The sequence below is a fragment of the Procambarus clarkii genome, chromosome 92, assembly GCF_040958095.1.
Source record: "Procambarus clarkii isolate CNS0578487 chromosome 92, FALCON_Pclarkii_2.0, whole genome shotgun sequence".
In the NCBI taxonomy this organism is placed as follows: Eukaryota; Metazoa; Arthropoda; class Malacostraca; order Decapoda; family Cambaridae; genus Procambarus; species Procambarus clarkii.
This window is the reverse complement of record NC_091241.1, coordinates 3,771,703-3,797,719: the sequence shown is the minus strand read 5'-3', so window position 1 is coordinate 3,797,719 and position 26,017 is coordinate 3,771,703. Positions and strand designations below refer to the sequence as shown.

The window sequence follows — 26,017 nt, the reverse complement described above, 5'->3', positions numbered from 1 at the left end:
TAAACATTGACTTGAAAAAGCATAAGATAAAAAACAAGGCAATATGAAAAAATATTTGGGTCAAGATAATTTTTTTTAAAGTTAATTTAATAATGAAATTTGCTTGTAATGTGAAAACTTTTGGTACACAAATACATAATTCAGAGTCAAACTTTGGATTAACACAAATTTAATTTTCAGCTGAAAGATGATTTGTGTCTGCTTTTGATACTGGTTAAATGAGAAAAAGTGTGTTCACACATGTAAGAAGTTGAAAATGTAACAATACTGTATATTTATTGCTTGTCTATGAATTGTAGGATAATCTTTAATAGAATTCCAGACCTAAGCCTGTTTATATCTCTTGGGACCCATAGTGACCTTTCGTGGAAGCATGGTTGAGAAACGCTGCTCTAGGGAATTAATATGAATATTTTGACAATTTCCAGACATAACTCAACAAACAGCTTAGAAAACGTTCAATGACTAAACATTTTTTGTATCGCTAACCAGCCCAGGGATCCCAGAACGTTTAAAGTCAAGAATGCGTGGAAAGGCTTGACTGTCAAAGTGTTAATGTAAATATCCTATTTTAGTTTTACAAAAGGATGATAGACAAATCTTTATTGCAGTTCCTTTTAATAGATTGTAACTTATAACATCAAAACAAGTTCAAACTTACCATGAAAAAACCTGGCGACAAAATTATTGAGGTACAATGCAATTAGGTCATCATAAAAATTATAAAGTAAATCCAATGTTTATCAGATGGTCAGTGATAGGTTGAAGGCAACATGTTGAGTATTAATGGTTTTAGAGTGGGTATACATTATTACAACTACGAAAGTTTTAAACAATGTAAAGTTAATACACGTACATATAAGCATCTTTTGTTAACATTAGCCAACCCTAAAACCTAAACAGTTTTAAGGTTGGCGATTACATTTAATGAATGAATAAATTTTTTTAGCCTCAAATGTACCTATACAGTTCATTCATGCCCTTAGGACTTAGGATCGTGTATAATTGGTAGTTACTAAAAATTAAAATTAAAAATTACCTTAGCTTTTAAACATTCATGTGAGTATACGGGATTTGAACATTAAGTAACTTGGGCACCATTCCTTACCCCCGCCTCATCTCGAATCCTTATCCTGATCCCTTCCAAGTGCTTTATAATCATAATGGTTTGGTGCTTTCTCCTTATAGTTACCTTCCCTTACTACATTATTGCTTTAGGTAATATATGTATACATTAAGCACTTTTAAACCATATTACTGTACATGTAGCAGGATAAAGAATTGTTCAATATAGGTTCTTTACCTTAAGTATAGTGTGAAATAGGTTTTAGTATCTTATTACTATACTTAAAACTTTCAACTTAGTAAACAATACTTTTAGTTGGTTCTGTATTTGTGATAAATCGGTGGTGGAAACATAATATAAGTTTAAGTAATTCCTACCTACTGTCAGTTTCTTACTTTTGCAATCAAATTCCCCATAATGGGGCACGTATAAATTCAGTACTATCATTATTTACTGTCATACTTAAAACAAGTAATTTATGAGGAATTTCAGGTTTTACTTACATGTCTTAATACATGCATTAAAATAAATTTTGTGGATTTTGACATTTAGTTTCTCTACAATCATTGGTTTGCCATTACTGTTGATATTAGAAATTTTCCTTGTGTACACAATCTGTAAACTAGTTTAAATGAAATCAGTGGGTTGAACTTACCTATGTTACCTTTGGTTAGTCTATATTGGGCTAGGCTAAGCTGAAAGGATAGGGCATTAACTGGGTTAGAATGAACTGGGCACATTGCTTGAATAGGGTGGGTTAAGACAGCCATATCAAGTTAGGATAGCTAGAGTAGGATAATTTTGAGCAGCACTGAGTGTCATGCTGGGCTATTCATGGATGGACTAAGCTAGAATGGCTTGGTTCAACTTAAGATGAACTAAGCTTCAGTCTCTGTAATCTCGCCATTCCCCGGGATCTCGTCCGGCTGCAGAGAGATGTCAGACACACTCTCTGTTGTCGTTTCACCCAATTCTTCTGACTTTTCCGTGGGATTTACATTTGTAATCTCGCTAGGGCTCTCCGTGGATTCGTGATCATATTTTCCATCTGCTGAAATTTCTTCTGGATTAACACTTGCGATCTTGTTGGGCTTCTCTGTGGATTCATGGTCTAATTTTTTATCGGCTGAAATTTCAACCGGATTTATGCTTGAGACTTCGCTAGATTTCTCAGTAGATTTATCTTTGGATTTTTTATCTAAACTCCCAGGGAAAGGAGAGTCCTTATCCTTTAAACAGGAAGAGTAAAATTTATTAGATAAATTTTTTATATTTTACATGAAGTTGGTTACTTTTAAACTTCTCACAGTAAAAAATATTATAATTTCTTGAAAATTTTTTAAATTTTAATTTAAAAATGTCAGTTTTAGTTTATTATTAAACTTATAATTATAAGTATAGTACAATTATTAATTACAGGGCATCCTTGTTATATGAACATTCTCTCACGGTCCCCCTTTGTGCATCAAATCACCAAACAAACCCGCTGGGGCATCCTAGTATCACTAGTGTGTTAAAATCCCTACATGGTAGTGCGTATTATTTAAAAACATCCACATAGCCCACTAGGGAAGCTGGGGGTATGGTAAAATTGTACACAAGGCTGCCCAGAAAGTGGTTGAAGGGGATGTGTGAGTGTCAGGGGATGGGAGGCAGCAGCCTTGAGGGGAGAGACCGAGTGTGTGTGGATGGTAGAGAGGCAGGGGAGCAAGACTGCTAGCAATTTTTGTAATGTCAGTTAGCCTGTTAATTAATTAGCCGAGAGTGCAGCCCATCCTAAGGTTTCCCAACGCCAACGTCAAAATTGTATTGAAGTGCCCAGTCCTAACCTACCACAGGATCCAAAACGGAAAACAGGACAGTATGTCAATTTCGTGAGCTGCTACCATTTTCTAGTAGGCTGATTTTTGGCCTTTCAATGTCACATTTTGACTACCTGTTAGGACAGGTCTGGGGAGCAGTGGGTCTTACCTGGAGAGGGTTTTGGGAGTTCTATTCTTTCGAGCCAAGCTTGGGACTAATCTTTGTGCAGTTTTCTTGTTTTTCTCTGTCTGACTCTTGAAGAATTTCATCTCCCAAATGATACCTTGTATCTGGCCTACTGCTCCCTAAACCTATCTTCACTACATTACATCTGCTCTTCCCTAAACACCACGAGTGGTGGGTGGGTGAAGGGCATCGGCAAACTTCATGGGAGTGATATTTCTGGGAGGATGACAGTTGATTAGAGTGGCAGCTCTCAAGTCCTCAATGACCCACAAACTCATGATTTGTACAAGACCAGATCGTATTTCTCTGTTGGTGGAGTGGGGTGTTTGGGTTGGTGATAGGAGGAGGATGGGGAGGTTTACTCCAGAGGCAAATTACAAAATGACTGACCACCAATACAGTACACATTTTTATTTATTCATACGTGTAATTAGATCACTTCACTCTTCAAAAACAGCTATGCCAAGCAGGAGATTGCACTAGCCATCATTCAAGGTATATGATATGTTGTATTTTATTGTATGTCCCAAAAATATTGTTGTGATGACTTTAGGTGGTCTGGGAACACATCTATTAATAGCATTGGGTTTATGGAATCTCTCGTTCTGAACAAATGCTTCATGAACATATTCTCAGATTGTAACTTGTTCGTAGGATGAGGCTCTTCCCATATTACAATTGTACGTAGTCTCCTTATTACAAACAAGTTACATTCTCAGAATGTCTTCGTAAAGCATTTGTTCAGAATGTGAAGAGAGATTTTCTATAGGCACACTGCTATAAATTGGAGATGCATTCCTGAACACTTCACCCATTTATAGTAAAAACCAAAAATCCTCACAAAAACCAATATTATTGACGTAATAAAAATGCAGCTTATTCCTGTCCTTGAATGATTGAGTTATCCTGCTGGGCATAGCTGTTTTTAAAGAGTGAAGTAGTCTACTGACATGCATAAATAAATTAAAATGTGAATTGTATTGGTAGTCAGCCGTTTTGTAATTCATGTCAAGAGTAAACACCTCCCCATCCTTTTCATATCACCAGCCCCACTCGCCCAACAGAGTAAACACGTCTTGTACAAATCACGAACGTTTGTGGGTCACCGAGAGCTTGCTAGAGCTGCCACTCTAAGCAATTGTCATCGTCCCAGAAATATTACTCCCATAAAGAGTGACATTGCCTATTACATACCCACTTGTGCCATTTCTTCCACCCGCTCCTGGAAAACTCATAAGAGGCTAGCTTGCTGCTGGCTGACATGAAAGTAGATTGCTGTCTCCCTCTGCACTCATGATGCCCTTCCAATACCCCCTCCTCCCCATCCCCTCAACCAATTCCTGGACAGTCTTTTACATGTGAAATAACATTAACTGAGAGTGCCTGCCTGCAGTACTTGTCAAATGCACCCTGCTCTGAGGAGGCACATAGTTATGGCCCAACCATGGCACGTACTTACGGCCTCTGTGAAAAATTTTAGACAGAAGTATGCAAAAGCTACATGTCATGGGAGACATTAGCTCTCTAGAGACCACTATACCAGAGCCAGAGGCGTCCTGGTTGCCCATTGTTTTTTGCACTTATTAGCGGTTCATGTGGTATGACATTTATTATGGCATCCACCAAGGAAACCATTGCTCAAATCATTGCACTAAAGGAAGCAGGCTACCACATTATGGGAATAATTAGGGTGTAGGCAAGTCGACATTTAAGTATTGTGCGTGTTTCCAAAGGGAAAACAGTGGTGACACACCATCACAGAAACATCAGTTTGATTGTCCCAGGAACACTTCTCCAAGGTCTGCCCTTGCCATAACATGAAGGACATTTATCCCCTTACTTTGGTGGTCTGCTTCCTTTAAAGCAATGATCTAAGCATTGATTTCTTTGCTTAGTTCCTTGGTAGGGTAGGTGCCATAAAAATATAACACCAACACCACTGTTAACTGCCATAAAACCCAGCAAGTTGCCAGAGTGAGACAACACAGCTTCTCACTGTGACCGAGTGATAACATTACTGCTGGTAGGCAGTGTGGATTACAGTATGACACTAGTGGGCCAATTGATTACCTAAAAATAAGCTGTTAAAAAGCATTGTGTACAATTTAACCATGTCTCCACCTTCCTTAATGGGCCGTGTGAGCTTTTTTTTACAATACTGTACTGTGTGGCTGTTATATGGATATTTTAATGCACTGCCATGTAATACTTGGGATGGTCTGGAGAGATTATACAGTGATTTTTTTGCATGAAGGGAGGGATGGGAGGACTAAAGAATTCCATTCACCTGGACTGTGGATCTCGACCCATGGATCTCACGCGTGTTAAGCCGTAGCACTATCAACTGGACTATGAGCAGTCTTAAAAGAAGCAGCATCCTGCTGCCCAAACTGGAATTTTCAACTTAAGACTACTAGTTGAGTTGATAGAGCTACGGCCTCATACTCGTGGGGTCCACGGTTTGACACACACAGTTCAGGTGATTGGAATGTTTATTTCCACAGAAGTGTGGATGGTAATTTTACTTTAGAGAATGTTAGTGTGGACAAATGTTCATAGTGTTGATGACCGGTACTACATTAATGCTAATTTATCATCTAATCTAATCATCATATAATATTAACATTGATATACCAATAAAATACTTAATTTGTTAATATCACAATAGTACTGTAAATCAATTTATTTACTGTTAAGTCAAATGAGGAACTCATGTATTGGGTGTGGTGCTTTACCTTTATCTGAGAGGATGTGGCTGCAGGATGCTGACCTTCTGATATGTCCTCTGTGTCATCTAAAGCCATGGTTTGCGTATTGTCTGATGTCATGGATTCTTCACCTTCTGATGTCATTGATTCTGCATCCCGCTCAACATCTACCTCCGTCAAGTCAGTCGTCTGGTCTTTCTCCGGTGATGTCTCCAGTAAGCCAGCTAGGGGGGTATACAAATTACACTATTAAAGTGTTATGTCTCCTCAGCTAAATAGTCATCTTTTAAGTGATAAAAATACAGATTACAAAATTAGGTATAACAAAATGACTCCTATTCAAGCTTCTCTCTTGAGTAATCTATTAAGGGTATAAAATCATAGTCTAACCAACTTATAACATCTTAGCTAGCTTAATCTACAGTAATGTGCTAGTAATTTTAACTAAGCTATGAGTTAAGTACTGTATACATCCCACCTGAATATCAGTTATGTTCACATCTCTTGGACTTCAATTATTCATGGGGTAGCTGTTGAAGAGATTTTATCACTCCACATAGCACATTTGACCTACAACTGAATGGTTTTAAGTTTTGGGCAAGGCGAGATGTTTGGGCACATTCACTCGCACTTTATATCCATTCACCTAGCAGTGAATAACTCCTTGGAAGTTGGGTGACACTTGGTTGGGACACTATCTTTCATCCTGACGAATATCAATTGTTGGCCTATTGGGAATTTGATAATGCAAACAGGCTTTACATCCCTAACAATGGGACACACGAGCCATACCACACAATGATGCTTTTTATCACAGATCATGTGAATGTAGTTTCTATAAAATAATTATGGCTAGCTGTATAATGCAAGCAGAATGTTTGCAAAATAATTTGGTGTATACTACATAATCTGCAAGTAAATATCTACCAACAATAATTGCATCCACAGCTATCTTACCAAATGCAACTTTGACCGGTTTCTAGTCAGTGCAAAACTTTTTTTTTTACTCTGCTTTCTTTATTAATAACTGACTTTTCCCTCTACTTAATGACCTCCCCATACTTATTGACACTCAGCCATTCCTGATGCAAGTGTTTACACATCTTTTGGTACACCCACCGTCCACCATTTCGCCGTCCTCATGCCCCTGAGGTTGGTGTAGGTCACTGGTGTCATCACTGAAGTCAATTATTTGACTCATGAAAAGCTGAACTTCGTGCTCCATCTCCTGCTTGTAATCCGGGAAGAATAGGGATGTCAGGTTGTCTGCGGGAGAAAGTAAAAGGGAAGTCACCAAGCTCCTGTGGGTTTGGGATCATTTACATCAGTCAATTAAAGTTCGAGAGGTAAAACCCAGTAGTTGAAGGTGAACCACTATATGGCTTACCCACCTTTTGAATGACATAGTGATTTACTGCAATTCTGGCGTCATAAATGAAGGTGCCGAGTTGTGAAAATGTTAAGCTCCAGCTTAATGGAGCTCAATCTAAAAAATCTCGAGAGGACCAGAGGATCAGGTATGATCATAATGTACAAGTAATGTGTGGTTGGCACGAAAAATACAAGAGCGGGATGGAGAGCACTGGTAGAAGTTTGAAGCACAAGAAAGTTGGATATTTAAGAAATTTCTCATTTGTAGTAATGATAAAGCGAGTAGATCAAGATGTGAGTGGAGGTGATGGAAGTTATTTCCATTTAAAGCTTTATTGGTAGGAATAAAGATGATAGGCACTCGATAGCTATGTTGCAGGGCTAAGTAGACAGACGTCACTTCTCACAGGCATAGATCAGCACAGCTAGGCAAGAAGAAAGACTAAATATGGAAACGAGAACTAGAATATAGGAGATAACTAAAAAACTGATAGTTTACAAGTGGGGAATTAGAGGAAATTAGTATAAATGGGAAAAGAAAAATATTTCAGCTCCTGATGTTTTGTGTCCAACAATTGGAAAGAGACTGTTATATTTCATATACAAAATATGTGAGTGAGGACCAGCAAATTTGGTCCTCACTATAAATAAAAGGATTAATTAGTAATTAATATATTAACCCTGACAATGTGGGCACATAAGCCGGAGTTCCTAAAACCCAAGTGTAAAAAATTGCTGAACATTACCATGCATATTGGAAACACTTATCTATGAAGGTGCTGACATGGAGAAAAGAAAGAACACATTGTTTAAGGTCCGAGACATCAGTGGAAGTCAAATCTGACTACACAGTTGAATAGCCATGAATCTTCTTGGAGTACCAGAGCTATACAAGGACACGCCTGGGCAGATTGGGGGGGGGGAAGTAATTTGTTTTTTTTTTTTTTTTTTTTTTTTAATAAAATTGCTTGCCATTACCTTTTTCTAATGTCATTTTTTTATTCTGCTGTTACTTTTAAGTATATTATATATATATATATATATATATATATATATATATATATATATATATATATATATATATATATATATGTCTCCTAAATCCTGCAAGCATAGCTAGATAGCATGAGCATGCACACCCACATTTGCATGTGCATACACTAACTTTGAAGAGGGTTCATGTAAAATGGTGATAGTGTCTTCCTCTTGGTGAGTGACTGCCTGCCCCCACTCTTTCTCCCCATCTCCCCCTCTCTCTCTCTGCATCTCCCCCCCTTCTCTCTCTCTGCATCTCCCCCCCTTCTCTCTCTCTGCATCTCCCCCCTTCTCTCTCTCTGCATCTCCCCCCCTTCTCTCTCTCTGCATCTCCCCCTTCTCTCTCTCTCTCTCTCTCTCTCTGCATCTCCCCCCTTCTCTCTCTCTCTCCCCATCTCTCCCTTTCTCTCTCTCTGGGACTTACTCTTGAAGCCACAGATGCCAAAATACTTGGGGAAGAAACAGGCTTTCCAGAGTGTACAGCGCTCCTGTTGTGGAAAAATAAACTTATACAGTATGTGCTGTACTCTTTTAGCAAAAAAGTATTAATATTTATTAGAATAATACTAATTAAAATTTCTTATTTAAAATGCAAATAGAGGTATATTGGAGCTTCAAGTAGAGCAGAATATCAACAATATCTTGATCTTACAGGCTTTGGGGAAGACACAAAACAAAGTGATTTAAATATAGCTTTGGTAAGGGAGTCAAAGCAGACATTGTTCTTTTTCCTTCAGAATAATTGGTGATAACTTACAGCAGCACTCATCACTTCTCCCTCGCCAGTCTCTGGGTCACAACTCACGATGGCATCTGCAACGTTCTTCAGCTCCTGTGGGGTATGCGAGGTATGTTAGTGGTGATGTTACTGTGTGGGGTGTGTTGATGGTGAGTGTGGAGGTGATGCTTGTGGTACAATATTGGTATGGGTAGAGGGCATGGTTGGCATGATAGAGAGGATTGAGTGGTGGTGGCTGTAGTTTGGTGGTGGTACTGATAGTTATGAGGACAGTCATCTACTTGCATTATTGGATGGTTAATTTAAGCATTATTGGATGGTTAATTTTTTTTTTTTTTGTGCCACCATTTCCCCTCTTACAGAGACATGTCTGTGAAAGGGGGGGGGCTTGTTAACGGTCTGCAATCCTGTAATCTCCGATCGTCTATGTCGCTACCATTTCCTTATCGATACGAGCACATCATCTAGTGTGTTGTTACTTTTTCCAGCTGGGGGTTTGGGGAATAGAACATCCAGAACACACATTAGGTATCCAGACATGCCAGATCTTACTCTTTGCCTGGACCAGATTGCTACTAGCAGGTTAACAGTCCACACCTACAGAACTCACATCTTGAATTTAAACCTTATCCCCCTTCCCCTACCCGCCTTCCACCCTTTAACACTTTCAGTTTGACAAACTGCAAAAGTAAGGGATTATCCAGTCATCTGACAGCCCCTGGGATTTAGCACTCCACTTGTTACTCGAGGCAACCCCAAGAGAGAGTGCGCTTTCTAGGAGCACCTTCCAGACTGTTGCCCTGTATCAGACATCCAGGACCAGCTGTGCTGTTCTACTATCTTCTCCTGTATTGACCTTGTCCAGGCATTTCACCAAACTCCTGTGATTCCAATAGACATCACAGATTGCCATTACAATGCCCTTCAGCATGTTTGAGTTTTTCCTCGTGCCCTTTAACATACATTGATGATCTCTTGGTGGCCAGCCATTCCCTCAACAGACCATCTGCTTTGCCTATGGTTTCTTCTTACCTGTCTTAAAGACTATGGCCTTCAGATCAATCTGGGAAAGTGCATCTGCGGTGTGCCAGAACTGGAATTCCTGTGACATGTGTCAGCGGCTGGCATGCAGCAACTTGAGAAGATCAAAGCAGTCACGAGAGATTTCATGTCCTTTTACCCTGAAGAAGCTGCAGGAATTCCTCAGTATTGTAAACTTGTCCCCATCGAGTTATTCTGTAGTACTCTGGCATCCTGCAGCACCTGTTCAGTTTCATGTATGTAAGTATACATCAAGGCTTTCCTTGCATTGGACACATTAGGCAGAGAAACAGGCTTTCTAGACATCAAGCTCAAGTTCACAGAGTTCACTTTGTTTGACACCCCCTACCAGTTTCACAGGCACTTCCAATGTGGCTGTGGGAGCAGTCCTGCACATGGCAGTTGTTACTTTCTTCTTGGTCCACTTCTTGTTTGCAGAATATAAGTACAGCACCTTGGACACCACCTGATGCTGTATTAAGTTCAATGTAACCTAGATTCTGTGGACTATGACTTAGTTGCAGTGGCCCAGCGTGATGACTCGGAATTTCGCTGGTTGAAGATTAAACCCACAACTCTCCACCGCACTGACATCTGTGGAAGGCAGTCCCCCAACTTCATTTGCAAGCCAGGACCAGGACCTCATTGACCAGGAACCTGTGGCCCTCTACTTCCCCACCAACCTGGATTTGCATGCCATACTTTGCAACCCACCAATGTATGCTGTTTGGCCAACAAGCCGGCCAAACTGTCCGCTCAGCCACCGGCTGAGTGGACAGAACACTGGATGCGTGATCCTGTGGTCTCGGGTTCGATCCCGGGTGCCGGAGAGAAGCAATGGGCAGAGTTTCTTTCACCCTTATGCGCCTGTTATCTAGCAGTAAATAGGTACCTGGGAGTTAGTCAGCTGTCACGGGCTGCTTCCTGGGGGTAGAGGCCTGGCCGAGGACTGGGCTGCGGTGACACTAAGCCCCGAAATCATCTCACGATAACCTCAAGATAAGATACACCTGTGTCTGCCACATGAAGGCCCCTTTGTCTTCAAGGTGTTGCATATCATCGTACGATCTTTACTACCTTCAAGAAGTTACTCCTATCATGCTTGTATTGAATGGTTCTCCAGATGTCTGTTACAGGGTTTATTTATTTTTATTGCATTGTGTTCAGTAGGTTAAATTAGAAAATGTCCCACTCACCTCTGGAATGTTCTGCCAGCCAGAGAAATTAGTGACGAGGTCCCTCAGAGCAAGCACATTGAGCCCACCTTCTTTGCTGTACCAACCTAGTTTCTCACTGACACACTTACGCACCATAGATACAATCTGAAACACCACAGTGGTCCAGCGAGACGAGATACAGGAGGTACATATACATCCATAGTACATACAACTTTTTAAGCAAAACTAAAGGGCATTACATTCTATAAATTTGGCAGATTTATTTTCAGAAAATAGATTTCAGAGAATGGCATTTAACTAGTTATGATTTCTTTAAAATTAATATATACCTGTACCTGCATGCAATTTTACAAAATATTTGTTCCCAATTATGGAAATGCTCACCTGTTCGTGTTTATTCTTGTCGGTGGCATTGGAGGAGCCTTGACTGTGAGACTCGGCATCACCACCACCCACTAGACCTGGAGAAGAGATTGTTATTGGTCACTAGACTATTCGGTTGCGCCATACACACATTATTGTACCCATGTCTTTCTTCGTGCATGTTTGTGTGCGTGTGTCTTATGAAATGGTAAATGGCTTAGCTTGAATGTTTGGGGTTCAGTTCCTGAGATCATTGTGTGACTTATCCTCCTGTCACTTCCCAAATGATGGATGCTGAGGGTCCATAATAGCTAAACTTAAATTACTTGTCTGTCACTTTCTCTTAAGTATGTTTGTCTCTCTTTATTTTATATGTATATCATTCCATCACGTTAGAAGCTAGTAGTCTGCAGAATTATAATGATGTTTCTTACCTGCATTGTCAAGGTCAGGGTTATTTTCTTAGGCTTGGCATATTTTAAACCCTAGCCTTAATAAATAGCAAATGCTTTACAAGGTGGTCTCAGTATAACCTAGACCTGTTACTTAACATCTGAGTAATGATAGAATTAAATGCTTATTAAAGTAGAGAGGTTTTTCAGAAAGGTACATCCAGGGAGAAACTACTATTAAGTGATCTTCTTGAGTTACATTACTACTTTTCACATTGTCCACAAAGTGTGCCCGAGTGGGAACCATTAGAATAGCCTTGCACACAACCTCATGGCCATGCGAACACCACTTACCACAGGCTGTAATACCGTCAGCTCCTAGAGCCTCTCCGCAGGCTCGACAAGCCTCCGCATACTATGGGACAAAAAAACAAAGTAAAAAATAAATGAACAGTAATCACAATATATTAAAATTTAGTAGTCATTCATATCTAGTGCACGAGCCACAGACCTCACTATTACTAACAACAACCACTTATTACCACATTAGAATTAACACACATTCAATACTAAATACATATCTCCACACACAACCATGATAAAGAGGTTTATTCTTATATTAAGACTGAATGCAGAGGGAGATTGTGAGACTAATGAGTAGGCATGGAGTTGCCAACTAAATTGCATTGGTGCATTTGTACAGGCCAAAAAAGCAGATTTCCCATATCAGGCTCAAAAAGTGTTTAATAAGCTACAAATATAAGTTATACATGTGATTTTTTTTATTCAATGCATGTGCTGAAAGGGATCTCGCTAGAATGAATTGCTATATATCGGGGAGAAACTAGCTAACAAAGTTTGAAGATTAAGTAGCACAGCTGAAGCTGTAACGGGAGGTGCCAGAAGATACATGCACCGTCTATAGTTAAGAATACTTATAAAATGTTAAATACCTTTCAGAATGAGAGCAGCCAAGACTTTAGAAGGAACCTAGTATTTGTCACAGTAAACACTGATGCCATGTGCACATTGTAGTTAGTGAAATAAATTACTAATTGCAAATATATAAACACTACACTTACTATTGTACCTTAATTTCCACCACATAAACTAAAATTCAAGCACACCGTACTGAAGATACTACATTCACTATTATATCACCATGACTCCATAGTTGTCATATGCCACAAAACTACCACTCCATATATGTACTACCAAGCTCTCATACACACAACACCATCACACCACCACATCATGCACATTACCACCACAATGAACTGGGTAAGAGAGTACCTTAGAGACACAAAACAATCACAGTCAGAGAGGGTTACAAGCTGAAGGAATGTGATTAGTGGGGTCTTTCAAGGCCCAGTTCAAGGACCACTACTCTTACTAATTTATGTGAATGCCCTACCTGAAGGAGTAGGCTCGTACATTTCAATGTTTACTAATGATGCAAAGGTATTGAGGAATGTATAAACCAAAGTGGACTGAAGCAAATTACAGGAAGATCTTGAACTCCAGGAGTGGGCAAACAAATGGTTGCTAGAATTCTATCTTTACAACTGTAAGGCGTTAAAGATGGGAAAAGGAGAAAGGAGACCTGGAGATATCGATACTATACAGGGAAGGCAACTACAAAACTCGGAAAGAAAAAGATTCAGAAGTGGATATAATTCCAGAAGCATACACAAACAGTAACAAGACAACATATTGGAAGCTGAATTATTAGAATGTCCTTTTGAAAACCTAACCCCAAGAATTCACTGTAATTCCAGAAACCCCAGAAATACTGTAATTCAAGGCAATGTACACACCTTATGTTAGACCAGTACAGGACTCTGCACCTTGTGATGCATAAAAATAGAATTGATAAAGTACAGAGATATACAACAAGATTAATGCCAGAACTAAGAGTATTAAGCTATGAGGATAGGTTAAGGGAACCAGTTCTCATAATGATTTCTTAAGAAACATTGGTGATATTATCACAAGATACTGAGCAGAACTGACAGGGTGAACAAGGACAGTCTCTGTAAATGAGGAAGTATGACTAATGGAAATTGGGATGAAAATGAATAAGAAATGTAAGGAAATACTTATACCCCTGAATGGGTGATCAACCAGTGGAATGCACTGAAAGTAGTAGTTACGGAAGTCACTTTCATCCGCAACCTTAAGTTAAGACAAGATTTGACAAAGATTTCCAACATCAAGTTATTACAGGTAGATTTGTAATGCAACAGGTTCACTACTAGTCCACTAAGAGTTATTCTCGTTTTCCCGTAGTCATTGATAGAAAAGCACTCTTGCTTTCCAATCAGTGCAACACTCAATACCAGCACCACACTTTACCACACACCATCAACACTGACACCAGTAACACAAACAATACACCACCCTCACCACACACACATACCAATACCACCACCACTAACCTGAGGAGTGACCATGACACGGCTACACACTGACCCCTCCCCCTCACTCTGGAGCCACTGCTTGGCCAGCGCAGTTCTTACATCACAGTACCCGGTTGCCTCCCTCTGTACACACTCCATCGCCTCCATCACATGCTTGGGAAGGGCAGTGGAGGGAAGAGAACATTTAGAACACTACCAAAAAGGTCAACTGACCAAAATGAGGCAAGTCATTTTAACACCAAGGTTTTCACCGTGTGTTCAGCCTATTCTAAATTCTAATTTCCCAAGAAATTCTATAACTTTTATAATTAGAAACTTATCCAATGTATCCATTGTTATGAAATCTGGTTAGATTTTAGATTTTTCCAAAGAAATACATATCCTATATTACATACACTTTTGTGTCTTTGTGCTTATTTCTTACCTGAAATATCCTGTTTATCTTATTTTTTACTTTAAATAAATTGTAGTTTGAGATCTATCCTTTCTTTGTCATTACTAAATTTTTATCCATGTCTTCCCTATTTTTAATAATAAAACCATATATATTTTGTTATAATTATCTGACACCTCTGCTTCAGATTATAACATTTCTGGGTGGTGCTGAGCCATTACCGTGTTAGCCTGACCTGCTGCCCTCACCTGGGTAGCGTTGGTATCTGAAGGGATACTGGAGACGCAGGTCATGATGACTGCTTGTAGGTATAGGGCCTTCTGCAACAGGTACCTTGAGTTTAGTATTATGTGCCATGTTATTGTGACATTTTATATAATTAATGTACTGTAATTTTTATGTAAACTTTCCCAATTATAAGTGTAAACCATTTATGAATAAAGTTGATTTGATATATTTGTTATTACCTATATGTAGTTACATATAAGGAGCTTTGCTCCAAGTGGCACATCTTCTTTATATTTATTATATTTGTAAAAATTTCAATAGTTTTATCACACAACCACATCCTAGAGTATACTTCTACCCCCTCACAATTGTATCAGTTTAAAAGTGATTCCTGTTTTTTCTACAACTCTGTAGTTTACAACTATAACCTTTTGATTTGGTTTCTGGTTTCAAAAAAGTCAAAATATTTATACAAAGATACTGTGTGTGTGTTACATTAATAGTTAATAGTAGTAGCTGTATTAGTATTAATAGCAGTATCAACAATAGTGTTAACTGTATTATTGGAGATAATAAGAAGCACGGCAGCAGCATGAGCACTGCCCTCACTAACAGCACATACAGCAGTGGGAACCTGAAGCGCACACACACACATTGCCTTAACTCACCCCCTTGTTGTCTCCTTCAATGGTGGAGACCAACTGCTGTATCTTGGTGGTGTCCAGGGTTCCCTCCTCCTGCGCCAGCTGTAGGTGCTCCACCACACACCCCACCACCTGCTCCTTCACCGCCTCCTCCACCCCTACACCCTCGCCAACCACACTAATTAATAATATTTTTAATACCTGTATTTTAGTTTTAATTATTCACCGTTAGAATTTGCAAAGTGTAATTCTATACAGTATGTTATATGATATATTAATACTTTTATAAGTATTTTAAAGACATACAAATAGAGAATTTTAGTCAAGAGAAAATAAGCTCACCTTGTGTAGCCAAGTTGAGGGAGTCCGGTTTCTCTTCCTGCTGAATCCCAACCATATTTTTTTTTACCTAAATAAAATATTAAATGTTAATCATAATTTTGAATGCCAAATGTTTATAATATAATTTTGTTTCACAAGCAATTTAATATGAAAAATCAGAATACAGTATACCCAGAGTAGTACCCTTGATCTTAAGCATTGACTTACGAAATTATCTTCCTGAAAAATATTGTATAGAATTCAGCATATCTTATTCAATATGCCTTCAAAGTTGAACAATAACAAAGTACTGTACACAAAGAACCAACAAAATTTAATGATCCGAGACAGTGAAAGATAAATTTGCTATTCCTTATATCATACTACCATGCACGAGAACCAAGAACCAAATACATATGGATCATCCAATAAAATTAGCAGACTCCCTAGGTGTTATTACTGTTCAGCTTAAACTCTGCTATGCATATCTGGAAGTTTGTATAACTTGCCAACATAGACCTGGTCAAGTGTAAACTGTGTCAGCAAAGCTATTAACACATTACTCTGTTTAATTACAAATTATGTACTACTAGAAATCTTAGCCAAGTATCTCAGGTTTCCTTAACATAGATAGTACATGTACACGATAGCAACATTTCCACTGAATGGGCTTGGCTTAAAGATTATTGGGGTTCAGTATCCTTTGTGTAACGGTAACCTTTTTGCCTCTTTCCCACAGGATAGGTTAGGGATCCTTAACAAACTAATTATATATTTTTAATTTAAATCTCATTATTGTATATATTATATATAATTCCTAGATTATTAATCAATTAAAGTCACATATCATACTTTGTCTTAAAAAGAAACACATGAAACCCAAATAAATATACTGTACTGTATGTACATTACTATAAATTTATGGTAAGCAATTTTGTATAAAACTTACCGATACTGTAATTCTAGAGCCGGATGGTCTGTTACTGACCATGTGTAATACACAAGGAAGTCTCTAACACCTCCAGGATGGCCTTCCTGCTACTTTTATTGAGATTAACACCCATATATAGGTATGATTCAAGCCACCAGGGGCAGAGGAGGTTGGGGTTATAAACTTGGTTGGGTTAGGCTGTTGTGTATAGACTGGTCTACGTTCGGGATCTACATCATTGTTTCCCAACTTTTTTGGGACTCTCAATCCTATTTTCTAATTCCGAAAACCTGCAACCCCGTGACGTGACACTTATTTGAAAAACATTCCCTTATCAGGATATTCGCCACATTTTAATTCTCGATGATTCACACGTATACTGTACTAGTACTCTGAATTTTGGAAATATTCTGCACACCAGAAGTGCAGATGTAATTGTGTTTGACACTTGAGTGGTTGTGAAGGCAACCCAGACATTTGGTGCAATCTGCTTGCACTAAAACTGCTCGGCTAGCAGCCTTGCCGCCTCAAACCTATCGATAAGTGATAGTTAACTCTAATTTAACTACTTTCTTAAAATGTTTTGTGTCCCATACCTCCATTTATTGGTTCCCATAATACACCTCATTAAAAACAGTTTTGTTAGATGGGTCTTTATAGACAGGGCAATGTTAGTGTAGTCTTTATAGAAGGTGGGGCGGGGGGGTTAGTGTGGTCTTTATAGAAGGGGTTGAATTAATTACGGGAGTCCTTATAGACTGGGTTTGATTAAGAGAGCACAAGACTGGGCAGGATTAAGGAAGTCTTCTAAGGTTAGAGAGATTTATAGGCTTGGAGATGTGCATGGACTTGACTGTTGACCTTAGGGTCACTGATGTGGAGAATTAGCGTTGTATGAAGTGACTGACCTTGGCGGCGCACTCCATGAAGGCATTGCGGACGTTGGTGGGAGGCCTGGCGGAGGTGAGACAGCGGGGCACCACCTCCCTCAGCAGGAGACGACCCCTCCGGAGAGAACTCAAGGCACCACACTTGCCTGTAGATGAGTAACGAGCACCAATTATGTCAGCATTGTGGTCGGCATTTTGACATATACAGGAATGTTTACAAATTAGTAATGTCTTTGTTACTTTACCATGTGGGGCAGTTATAGTTATTAAAATATATTTTTTAGCATGGGTCCTTGTTAGTACGAACACACACACACACACACACACACAGCCATCATGGAAACAGGAGATTGGCAAGTTGTTGCCATAAGCACAACCAGAGAACAATGTATAAACATCAGAGGTCCACGGTTGTTCAACATCCTCCCAGCGAGTATAAGAAATATTGCCGGAGCAACCGTGGACATCTTCAAGAGAAAACTATCTAGTTTTCATCAAGAAACTACCGGACCAACCGGGCTGTGGTGGATATGTGGGCCTGCGGGCCGCTCTAAACAACAGCCTATTGGACCAAGCTCTCACACGTCGAGCCTGGCCTCAGGCCGGGCCTGATAAGTGGAACTCCCAGAACTCCATCAAACAGGTAATGGGCCTATAAGAGTGAGGTCCTTCACCTTTATCTCATTCAGCTATATATCCGGCAGCACAAAAACTTATAAAGTTCTAAAGAACTTGTAAAGTTCAGCACAATAACTTCTCGACCACTCTTGGGTGGCTTAATCTTTATCAATCAACTTATAACCCTTCGGACTCTGCCTTTGATAATGTTAACAAGAGTTAATGAAATGCATCTCTTAGCTTCAAGCTAAATAAAATTGGAAAATGAACTTGAGTTAATTTTTCAACTTTCCTTCTTAAGTTGAGAAAACATAAGACAAGAAAAGATTCGGGATAAAATCATCGATCTCGTCCTTTCTTTCATATGCAATACTAATTTATATATATAATTTTATACATATTTTTTATATATAATATATATATAATTATATATATAATTTTATATATATATATATATATATTAATATATATAATTCGTAATGCTTATTACATTTTCAAAGACTTGGTTTACACATAAAAATTCATCTTATTTATCCTCCCCCCCCCCCTCATTAATTTTCGATTGCTTAGGATATACAGCCGACCGTGCTTATATGGATCTTGTCTAGGTTAGTGGTGAGTCTCCATTTTCTTTCCCAGTTCGCAGTCCGGGCGAGTTCTACGTTCCCCTTACAGGTTACCGCCGTGTGTTTGGCTGATTGAATACTTAGGTTAGAGGTTATTACGTGGGTTACATCATCTGCAAATTGGACTATGATGGTGTTTTTGTGTTCCGGTTGGGGGCACATTATTTACAAATATGTTGAAGAGAACAGGGTTCAGACAGGACCCTTGGGGAACTCCAGCTGTTGGGGGAGAAGACCGCTTCAGTTTTCGCCATGAAGTAGGGAGCGACTTGCCTATTGGTCAGGAAGTTCTGACCAGTCTAAGTATATCTTGAGGTTATCTTGAGATGATTTCGGAACTTAGCGTCCCCGCGGCTCGGTCCTCGACTAGGCCTTCTTTTTATTACACATCCCTAGGAAGCAGCCCGTAGCAGCTGTCTAACTCCCAGGTATTTATTTACTGTTAGGTGAATAGGGGCATCAGGGAGAAAGAAACTGCCTACTCCGTTAGGAGTAGGGTCCAGTTTTGGGCCGGTAAGTCTGTTAGCTTGTACAAGAGACCGTCGGGCCATAGGATGTCGAGGGCCTTGTGTGGGCGATGGCAATATGGGGTCCATTGCATAATGCACACCTGGGAGTGGGGGCGTTACATTCTTTGTAGTCATGCTCCTCGGCGCACCTGCTGCACTTTGTGGTTACATGTTTGAGTAGTGGTCATATTGGAAGCACTTGAAGCATTGCTTGAGTTTGTGGAACGTCTGCATGGAGATTTGGTTAGGGTCAATTATTATGCCAAAGGCGGTGAGGCGTGTGATGCCGGTTCTGGCGAGGCCAGCTCCAGGACTTAGTTGATGAGGGCTGGGGTGTGATCTTGTGGGCCTCCGTTATTCTAACATACTGCTTTTTGGTCTTAAATTTCCTTAATGTCTTGTTCTGAGTGGGCCATGATGATACCGCAGCTCCTGTGCACAAAGAGGGTACGCTTGACTTGGAACTCGGCCGAGGGAAAGGCTGAGATCGTTTTCTCAAGCAGTGTGGGCGTCGGGCCAATAGTAGTTGTGGAAGGTTTCAGTTGGGTACCCCCAAGATGGCGCCATTGGTTATCTAGTGCACATTCTTAAAGTTAATGTTGGTGGTGCCATAGATCACGTCAAGCAGTTGGGCTGGAGCTCGTACCGGGGCGGCATCGTCACTGAAGTTGACTGTGGTTGCCACGGTCTAGTGGAACCTGAAAGGCTAAGTCTAAGCAATGTTGGTTGGTTGTGACTGGATAGTTGGATAGTCTATGTGGCTAGTGGTTGTTAGTAGGTCGACCGAGGCCACTAACATGTAGTTGCTGAACTAGAGCTACTAAAACACATGGGTGTTTGATATAGTTAATTCGAAAATATTTTAGATACCTGACACATGTTCATGGAGTGGATGGGCAGACACGGTAGACAGTAGTACCCCTGCTAACATCAACAATATCTTCTCCATGTTGATTTCTGAAGGAAAAGTATCAATAGTTACTATGGATCGATCGTGAGACAAGTTGGAGAGTGGTAGGATATGTTGGCATGTAATGACCTCCACTGATCTAAACAGATCATCCCAGGTCAACAGGATGTACACATGATCACTATTGAAGATATGGGGGAGTTATGCTATTAATGGTCCACAAGGATGGTGAACAAGTCACTGTACGTCCACAAGGATGAAGAACAAGTCACTGTAGGTCCACATGAAGAACAAGTCACTGTAGGTCCACATGAAGAACAAGTCACTGTAGGTCCACATGAAGAACAAGTCATTGTAGGTCCACATGAAGAACAAGTCACTGTAGGTCCACATGAAGAACAAGTCACTGTAGGTCCACATGAAGAACAAGTCACTGTAGGTGCACATGAAGAACAAGTCACTGTAGGTGCACATGAAGAACAAGTCACTGTAGGTGCACATGAAGAACAAGTCACTGTAGGTCCACATGAAGAACAAGTCACTGTAGGTCCACATGAAGAACAAGTCACTGTAGGTCCACATGAAGAACAAGTCACTGTAGGTCCACATGAAGAACAAGTCACTGTAGGTCCACATGAAGAACAAGTCACTGTAGGTCCACATGAAGAACAAGTCACTGTAGGTCCACATGAAGAACAAGTCACTGTAGGTCCACATGAAGAACAAGTCACTGTAGGTCCACATGAAGAACAAGTCACTGTAGGTGCACATAAAGAACAAGTCACTGTAGGTGCACATGAAGAACAAGTCACTGTAGGCTCACTAGGATGATGAACAAGTCACTGTAGGTCTATAAAGATGATGAACAAGTCACTGTAGGTCCATAAGGATAATGAAAAAGTCACTGTAGGTCCACAAGGATGGTGAACAAGTCACTGTAGGTCCACAAGGAAGTCACTGTAGGTCCACAAAGAAGTCACTGTAGGTCCACAAGGAAGTCACTGTAGGTCCACAAGGAAGTCACTGTAGGTCCACAAAGAAGTCACTGTAGGTCCACAAGGAAGTCACTGTAGGTCCACAAGGAAGTCACTGTAGGTCCACAAAGAAGTCACTGTAGGTCCACATAGATACAGGATATATCACTGGGTCATTTTACAGAATAATTCATGAATTAAATTTTTTTACCTTAAACAAAATTTAATAAAATCCCCAAAAAACTTTTTTTTTACCATAATAATGTGAGTACTTTCTGCTTAGGTAAATTCCACTTATAAATAGCGTGTCTCCGAGCTGGGGACAAACGACTGTTTCACATATAAATGTACACCGTAGACAAACAATATATAAACTATGCAATTGGGCAACATTACTAACCTCAGTCCCTAGTTGGGTCAAGTATGGCGCCAGGAAAGTTGTGCTCCATTTATATAACACGGCCGTTGTTCAGTTGCCAGATTGTCGGTGTAGGTTTAAAAAAGTGTTCTCTTTGTGTGACGCAGTGCTCGGCTGGCAGGGGCGCCATCACGGTAATATAATGTATTGCTTACATGTAAACCTCGACGGTGAATTATTGTGTCATTGTGTGTAAGTGCGCAGCTGTCACATCACTTGTTACATGACCCGTCATCCTGGAACATTCCCTGCATCCTGTGCTCCCTATAGCTTCTTGTTGTGTCATCTGCAATAACAACAATTTACTATTCAAAAGTTTGATATGCAATACTGCTCACGATTATTATATAGTTGCAGTAGACGCCCTGTCATACTGCTCGTATTCTACTAGCATATACTAAATGTGAAAATTAAAATATTTTCAATATTTTATAAATATTTCCAAAGCCACGTGGCTTTAGCGCCCAATAGTAATATCTGCTTTGCTTCAGCACCTCACCTGAGCACCAGGGGAACCAAACAGTTCGGTTTAGAGCCTGACACTTCCCCACCATGAAGCAAGTACAGTATATAGTATTCGATGAAGTAATTATCAAGAAAAGGCGCCAAGCCGGGAGTATTGTTTAACACCAACAAAGTTGCAGGATATTCAAAAGGCGCTTAATATCACTAAGGATGTCAATACGGGAACAAAGGTGCGTAATGCGAGCTGTTATCAAAGGTATTTGATTCACCAAGGATTCTATGGAGGGACGGCTGACCGCGAGCGAGGGTCGGACATTCAACAAGAAGGTGCACGAGGGTGAGAGCGACAATGCAGTTTGGACAATAAGGAGCAGGGCGACGGGCCAATAAGTGTCCCTGAGTTATACCGCGTTCGGCCAATACATAACCTGGCCAGAGCCGTTCCCCACCTTGAAGCCCCACGTGGGAACCCTACCACAATGGTTTATACGATAAGTCATTGAAGATAACTCGGTATACAACCGAGTCATTGAAGATAACTCGGTATACAACCGAGTCATTGCATTTTAAACTGAACGTCAGGAGGACGGAGCTTGGAGTCCAACTCGTCCCTGCAACACACATCTGAGCACGCACGCACTCACCTGCGCACTAGTTCAGAGGTATGACACAAGGCTAGTCCCCGAGCTGAGGGGTATGAGCTATGAGGAAAGATTATGGGAGCTAACCTCACGTCATTGGAAGACAGGAGAGTTAGGTGAGACATGATCACCATCTATAAAATTCTCAGAGGAATTGACAGAATAGATAAAGATAAACTATTTAACACGAGTGGTAACGCACAAGGGGACACATGTGGAAACTTAGTATCCAAATGAGCCACAGGGACGTCAGAAAGAATTTTTTCAGTGTCAGTAGTTAACAGATGGAAAGCATTAGGCAGTGATATGGTGGAGGCCGACTCCATACACAGTTTCAAATGTAGATATGATAGAGTCCAGTAGGCTCAGGAATCTGTAACACCAATTGATTGACAGTTGAGAGGCGGGACCAAAGAGCCGAAGCTCAATCCCCGCAAGCACAACTAGGCGAGTACACACGTAGGGCCTCGCGACTGAGTGGACAGCGCTGAGAGGTCTTAGTCCCCAGGGTTCTACTGGATTCCCTCCGGGAAGGGCCCGGTTCGATACCCGGCCGAGCCAGAAACAAAAGGACAGTTTCTTTCACCCTGAAGCCCCTGTTCCTAACCTAACCATTAGCAGTAAACAGGTACCTGGGAGTTAAGACAGCTGCTACGGGCAGCAGCCTGGGGATGTGTTTGTGAGAGAAAGAATTATATGTAGTAGATATAGAGGAAAAAATGTCGAGAGTCAGTACATTAGACAACCGACGGTTACCTGGTTGATACCTGGTTGATGGGGTTCTGGGAGTTCTTCTACTCCCCAAGCCCGGCCCGAGGCCAGGCTTGACTTGTGAGAGTTTGGTCCACCAGGCTGTTGCTTGGAGCGGCCCGCAGGCCCACATACCCACCACAGCCCGGTTGGTCCGGCACTCCTTGGAGGAATAAATCTAGTTTCCTCTTGAAAATGTCCACGGTTGTTCCGGCAATATTTCTTATGCTTGCTGGGAGGACGTTGAACAACCGCGGACCTCTGATGTTTATACAGTGTTCTCTGATTGTGCCTATGGCACCTCTGCTCTTCATTGGTTCTATTCTACATTTTCTTCCATATCGTTTACTCCAGTACGTTGTTATTTTACTGTGTAGATTTGGTACTTGGCCCTCCAGTATCTTCCAGGTGTATATTATTTGATATCTCTCTCGTCTTCTTTCTAGTGAGTACATTTGGAGGGCTTTGAGACGATCCCAATAATTTAGGTGCTTTATTGCGTCTATGCGTGCCGTTGGAATGGCGGGGTCCAACAGCTAACAGCTCGACTGAACAACGTAACCGGTTCCAGTCCCTGGCCCCTGGCGTAATTCCATGTATAACTTTCCCCAACACACATCAATAATAAGCCAAAGATGTACTTCTTTTCGTCCCCCAAATACAAAATGTTTGAAGAATGCAAATGTATATTTAGACAATGTTTTCCTATAAATCATAAAGTTCTTTGCATATATAAAAAATACAGATTTAAACTAATATTAGCAACAACGAACACGGCAACATAGTGCCAGATGCTATATGAAAATATTATTGGGTCTTTTAAAGTGTATGGTGTCAACGGTCCATATGACGAGCATATATGACATACCTTATATGTCACATATACCGACACTGTCGTTATATATGACATACCTCGTCCGCCTTGTGAGTTATGCTCCAGACACACAGCACCGAACATTCTTGTATATCGCCATTTAGTTGCATTAGCGACAGGTGTGAATAACATGTAGAACACACTCGCCGACCCAACTGGTGGGAGGCGGGGCGGGGTGGGAGGGAGGCGGGACTGGCGGCGCGCGCACACACCGTGACATTCAGCCAGTTCATATATCCTGTTTCCTGCCTCACTCATCACACCCATCATCGCTCTCCGTCCACCTTCCATAGCATCGTTCACAGGATACACACATGCACCGCCCCTCTACACGATAGTTCGCAGGATTCACACGGACTGCTCCTCTACAGGATCAGCGCCATCACACACGTACAGCTCTTCTGCAACACCCTAGTAAGGATACAAATATATACCCTGGAAACACAAATCGTAACTGTCTCCATTTTCCGCTTGTTACAACTTGTAATAAAGTTGTTACATCTTGGCTTAACGTGTTTATGACGTATTAGAACGTTGTTACAACTTGTTATATTGGTTGTTATAACTCGTTAGGAGGTGTTAAAACTTGTTCGAACGTTGTACCAACGTCGTAGTTTCGGTGTGTGTTTGGCGGGTATATACTGCTATTGTAAATTGAGATTAGACAAAATACAATTCCCGTGCAAAATATCATAAAACATAAAACTGCAGGTGTATTGACCCCTACGTGGCAGCTATTTATTCCCAATCAACCTCTTTCATGCATGTCTAACCTAGACATGAGGTTAGGTTGAGGTTGTCTAACCTACGATTGAGGCACTCCAGCGATCCCATGTCTATTATGTTACCGGTAATCTTTTTTTTGTTTTCTTTTTAGAAATCCACAAACCTGTTTCCAGCCAGCATTTACAACTGGTACAACGTCGACTGGGGATTATCACTGTGAAATCCATTAACCCTTCTGGCCAGTTTACAGCTCACCGAGGAACGTTGCTTATAATTACTCATAATTATACTCGCCGATGAGTGAGAGACAGACGGCTGTAAGAAGAGAGAGACAGTAGGGCAAGACTTACCGTCAGCCATGGGAAGCAACAGTCAGAAGTACTCTGCTACTGTAACTTTCTGTGTAAACCATTTTCAAAGAAAACATCAAGCCGGGAAGCCGATATGTAGCACTGTCTGTTTCACAGGATATTCAGAAGGCACTAAATATCCCCCAGGATGCCAATACGAGAAAAAGGGAACATAAGGCGAGCGACATCTAAGGTATGAGATTCACCAAGGATTTTACCAAGGGATAAATGACCCAGAGGGACATTGGGAAAGCAAAACCAATGATCGTCCTGAGAAGCAGGACACTACAACAAGGTGCACAACTGTAAGTGGGACAATGCACTTCGGACAAAAATGAGCAGTGTGTTGTCCCAATAAGTGTTAATGAGTAAAGCGAGTACAACCAATACACAGTCTAGCCAGAGCTTTTTCTCACCGTCTATTACGGAGGTAGGAGACAGGCCAA

The 26,017-nt window shown here is 40.6% G+C and overlaps 2 protein-coding genes across 2 annotated transcripts; one reads left to right on the top strand and one right to left on the bottom strand.

Moving 5' to 3' along the window:
• Nucleotides 1-601: 601 nt before the first annotated feature.
• Nucleotides 602-24,677, bottom strand: LOC123775155 (uncharacterized). The gene is made up of 16 exons (XM_045770088.2): nt 24,534-24,677; nt 21,748-22,051; nt 20,334-20,420; nt 17,729-17,856; nt 15,911-15,977; nt 15,593-15,726; nt 14,945-15,016; nt 14,321-14,455; nt 12,237-12,297; nt 11,512-11,588; nt 11,146-11,271; nt 8,927-9,001; nt 8,594-8,657; nt 6,883-7,029; nt 5,791-5,987; nt 602-2,295 (listed from the first exon to the last, which is right to left on the bottom strand). Exons 3-16 carry the CDS (start codon nt 20,410-20,412, stop codon nt 1,945-1,947), a joined length of 1,713 nt encoding a protein of 570 aa, XP_045626044.2. The 5' UTR covers nt 20,413-20,420; nt 21,748-22,051; nt 24,534-24,677; the 3' UTR covers nt 602-1,944.
• Nucleotides 20,599-21,204, top strand: LOC138359619 (coagulation factor V-like). Its single transcript, XM_069319025.1, has one exon. It carries the CDS (start codon nt 20,599-20,601, stop codon nt 21,202-21,204), a length of 606 nt encoding a protein of 201 aa, XP_069175126.1.
• Nucleotides 24,678-26,017: the final 1,340 nt, after the last annotated feature.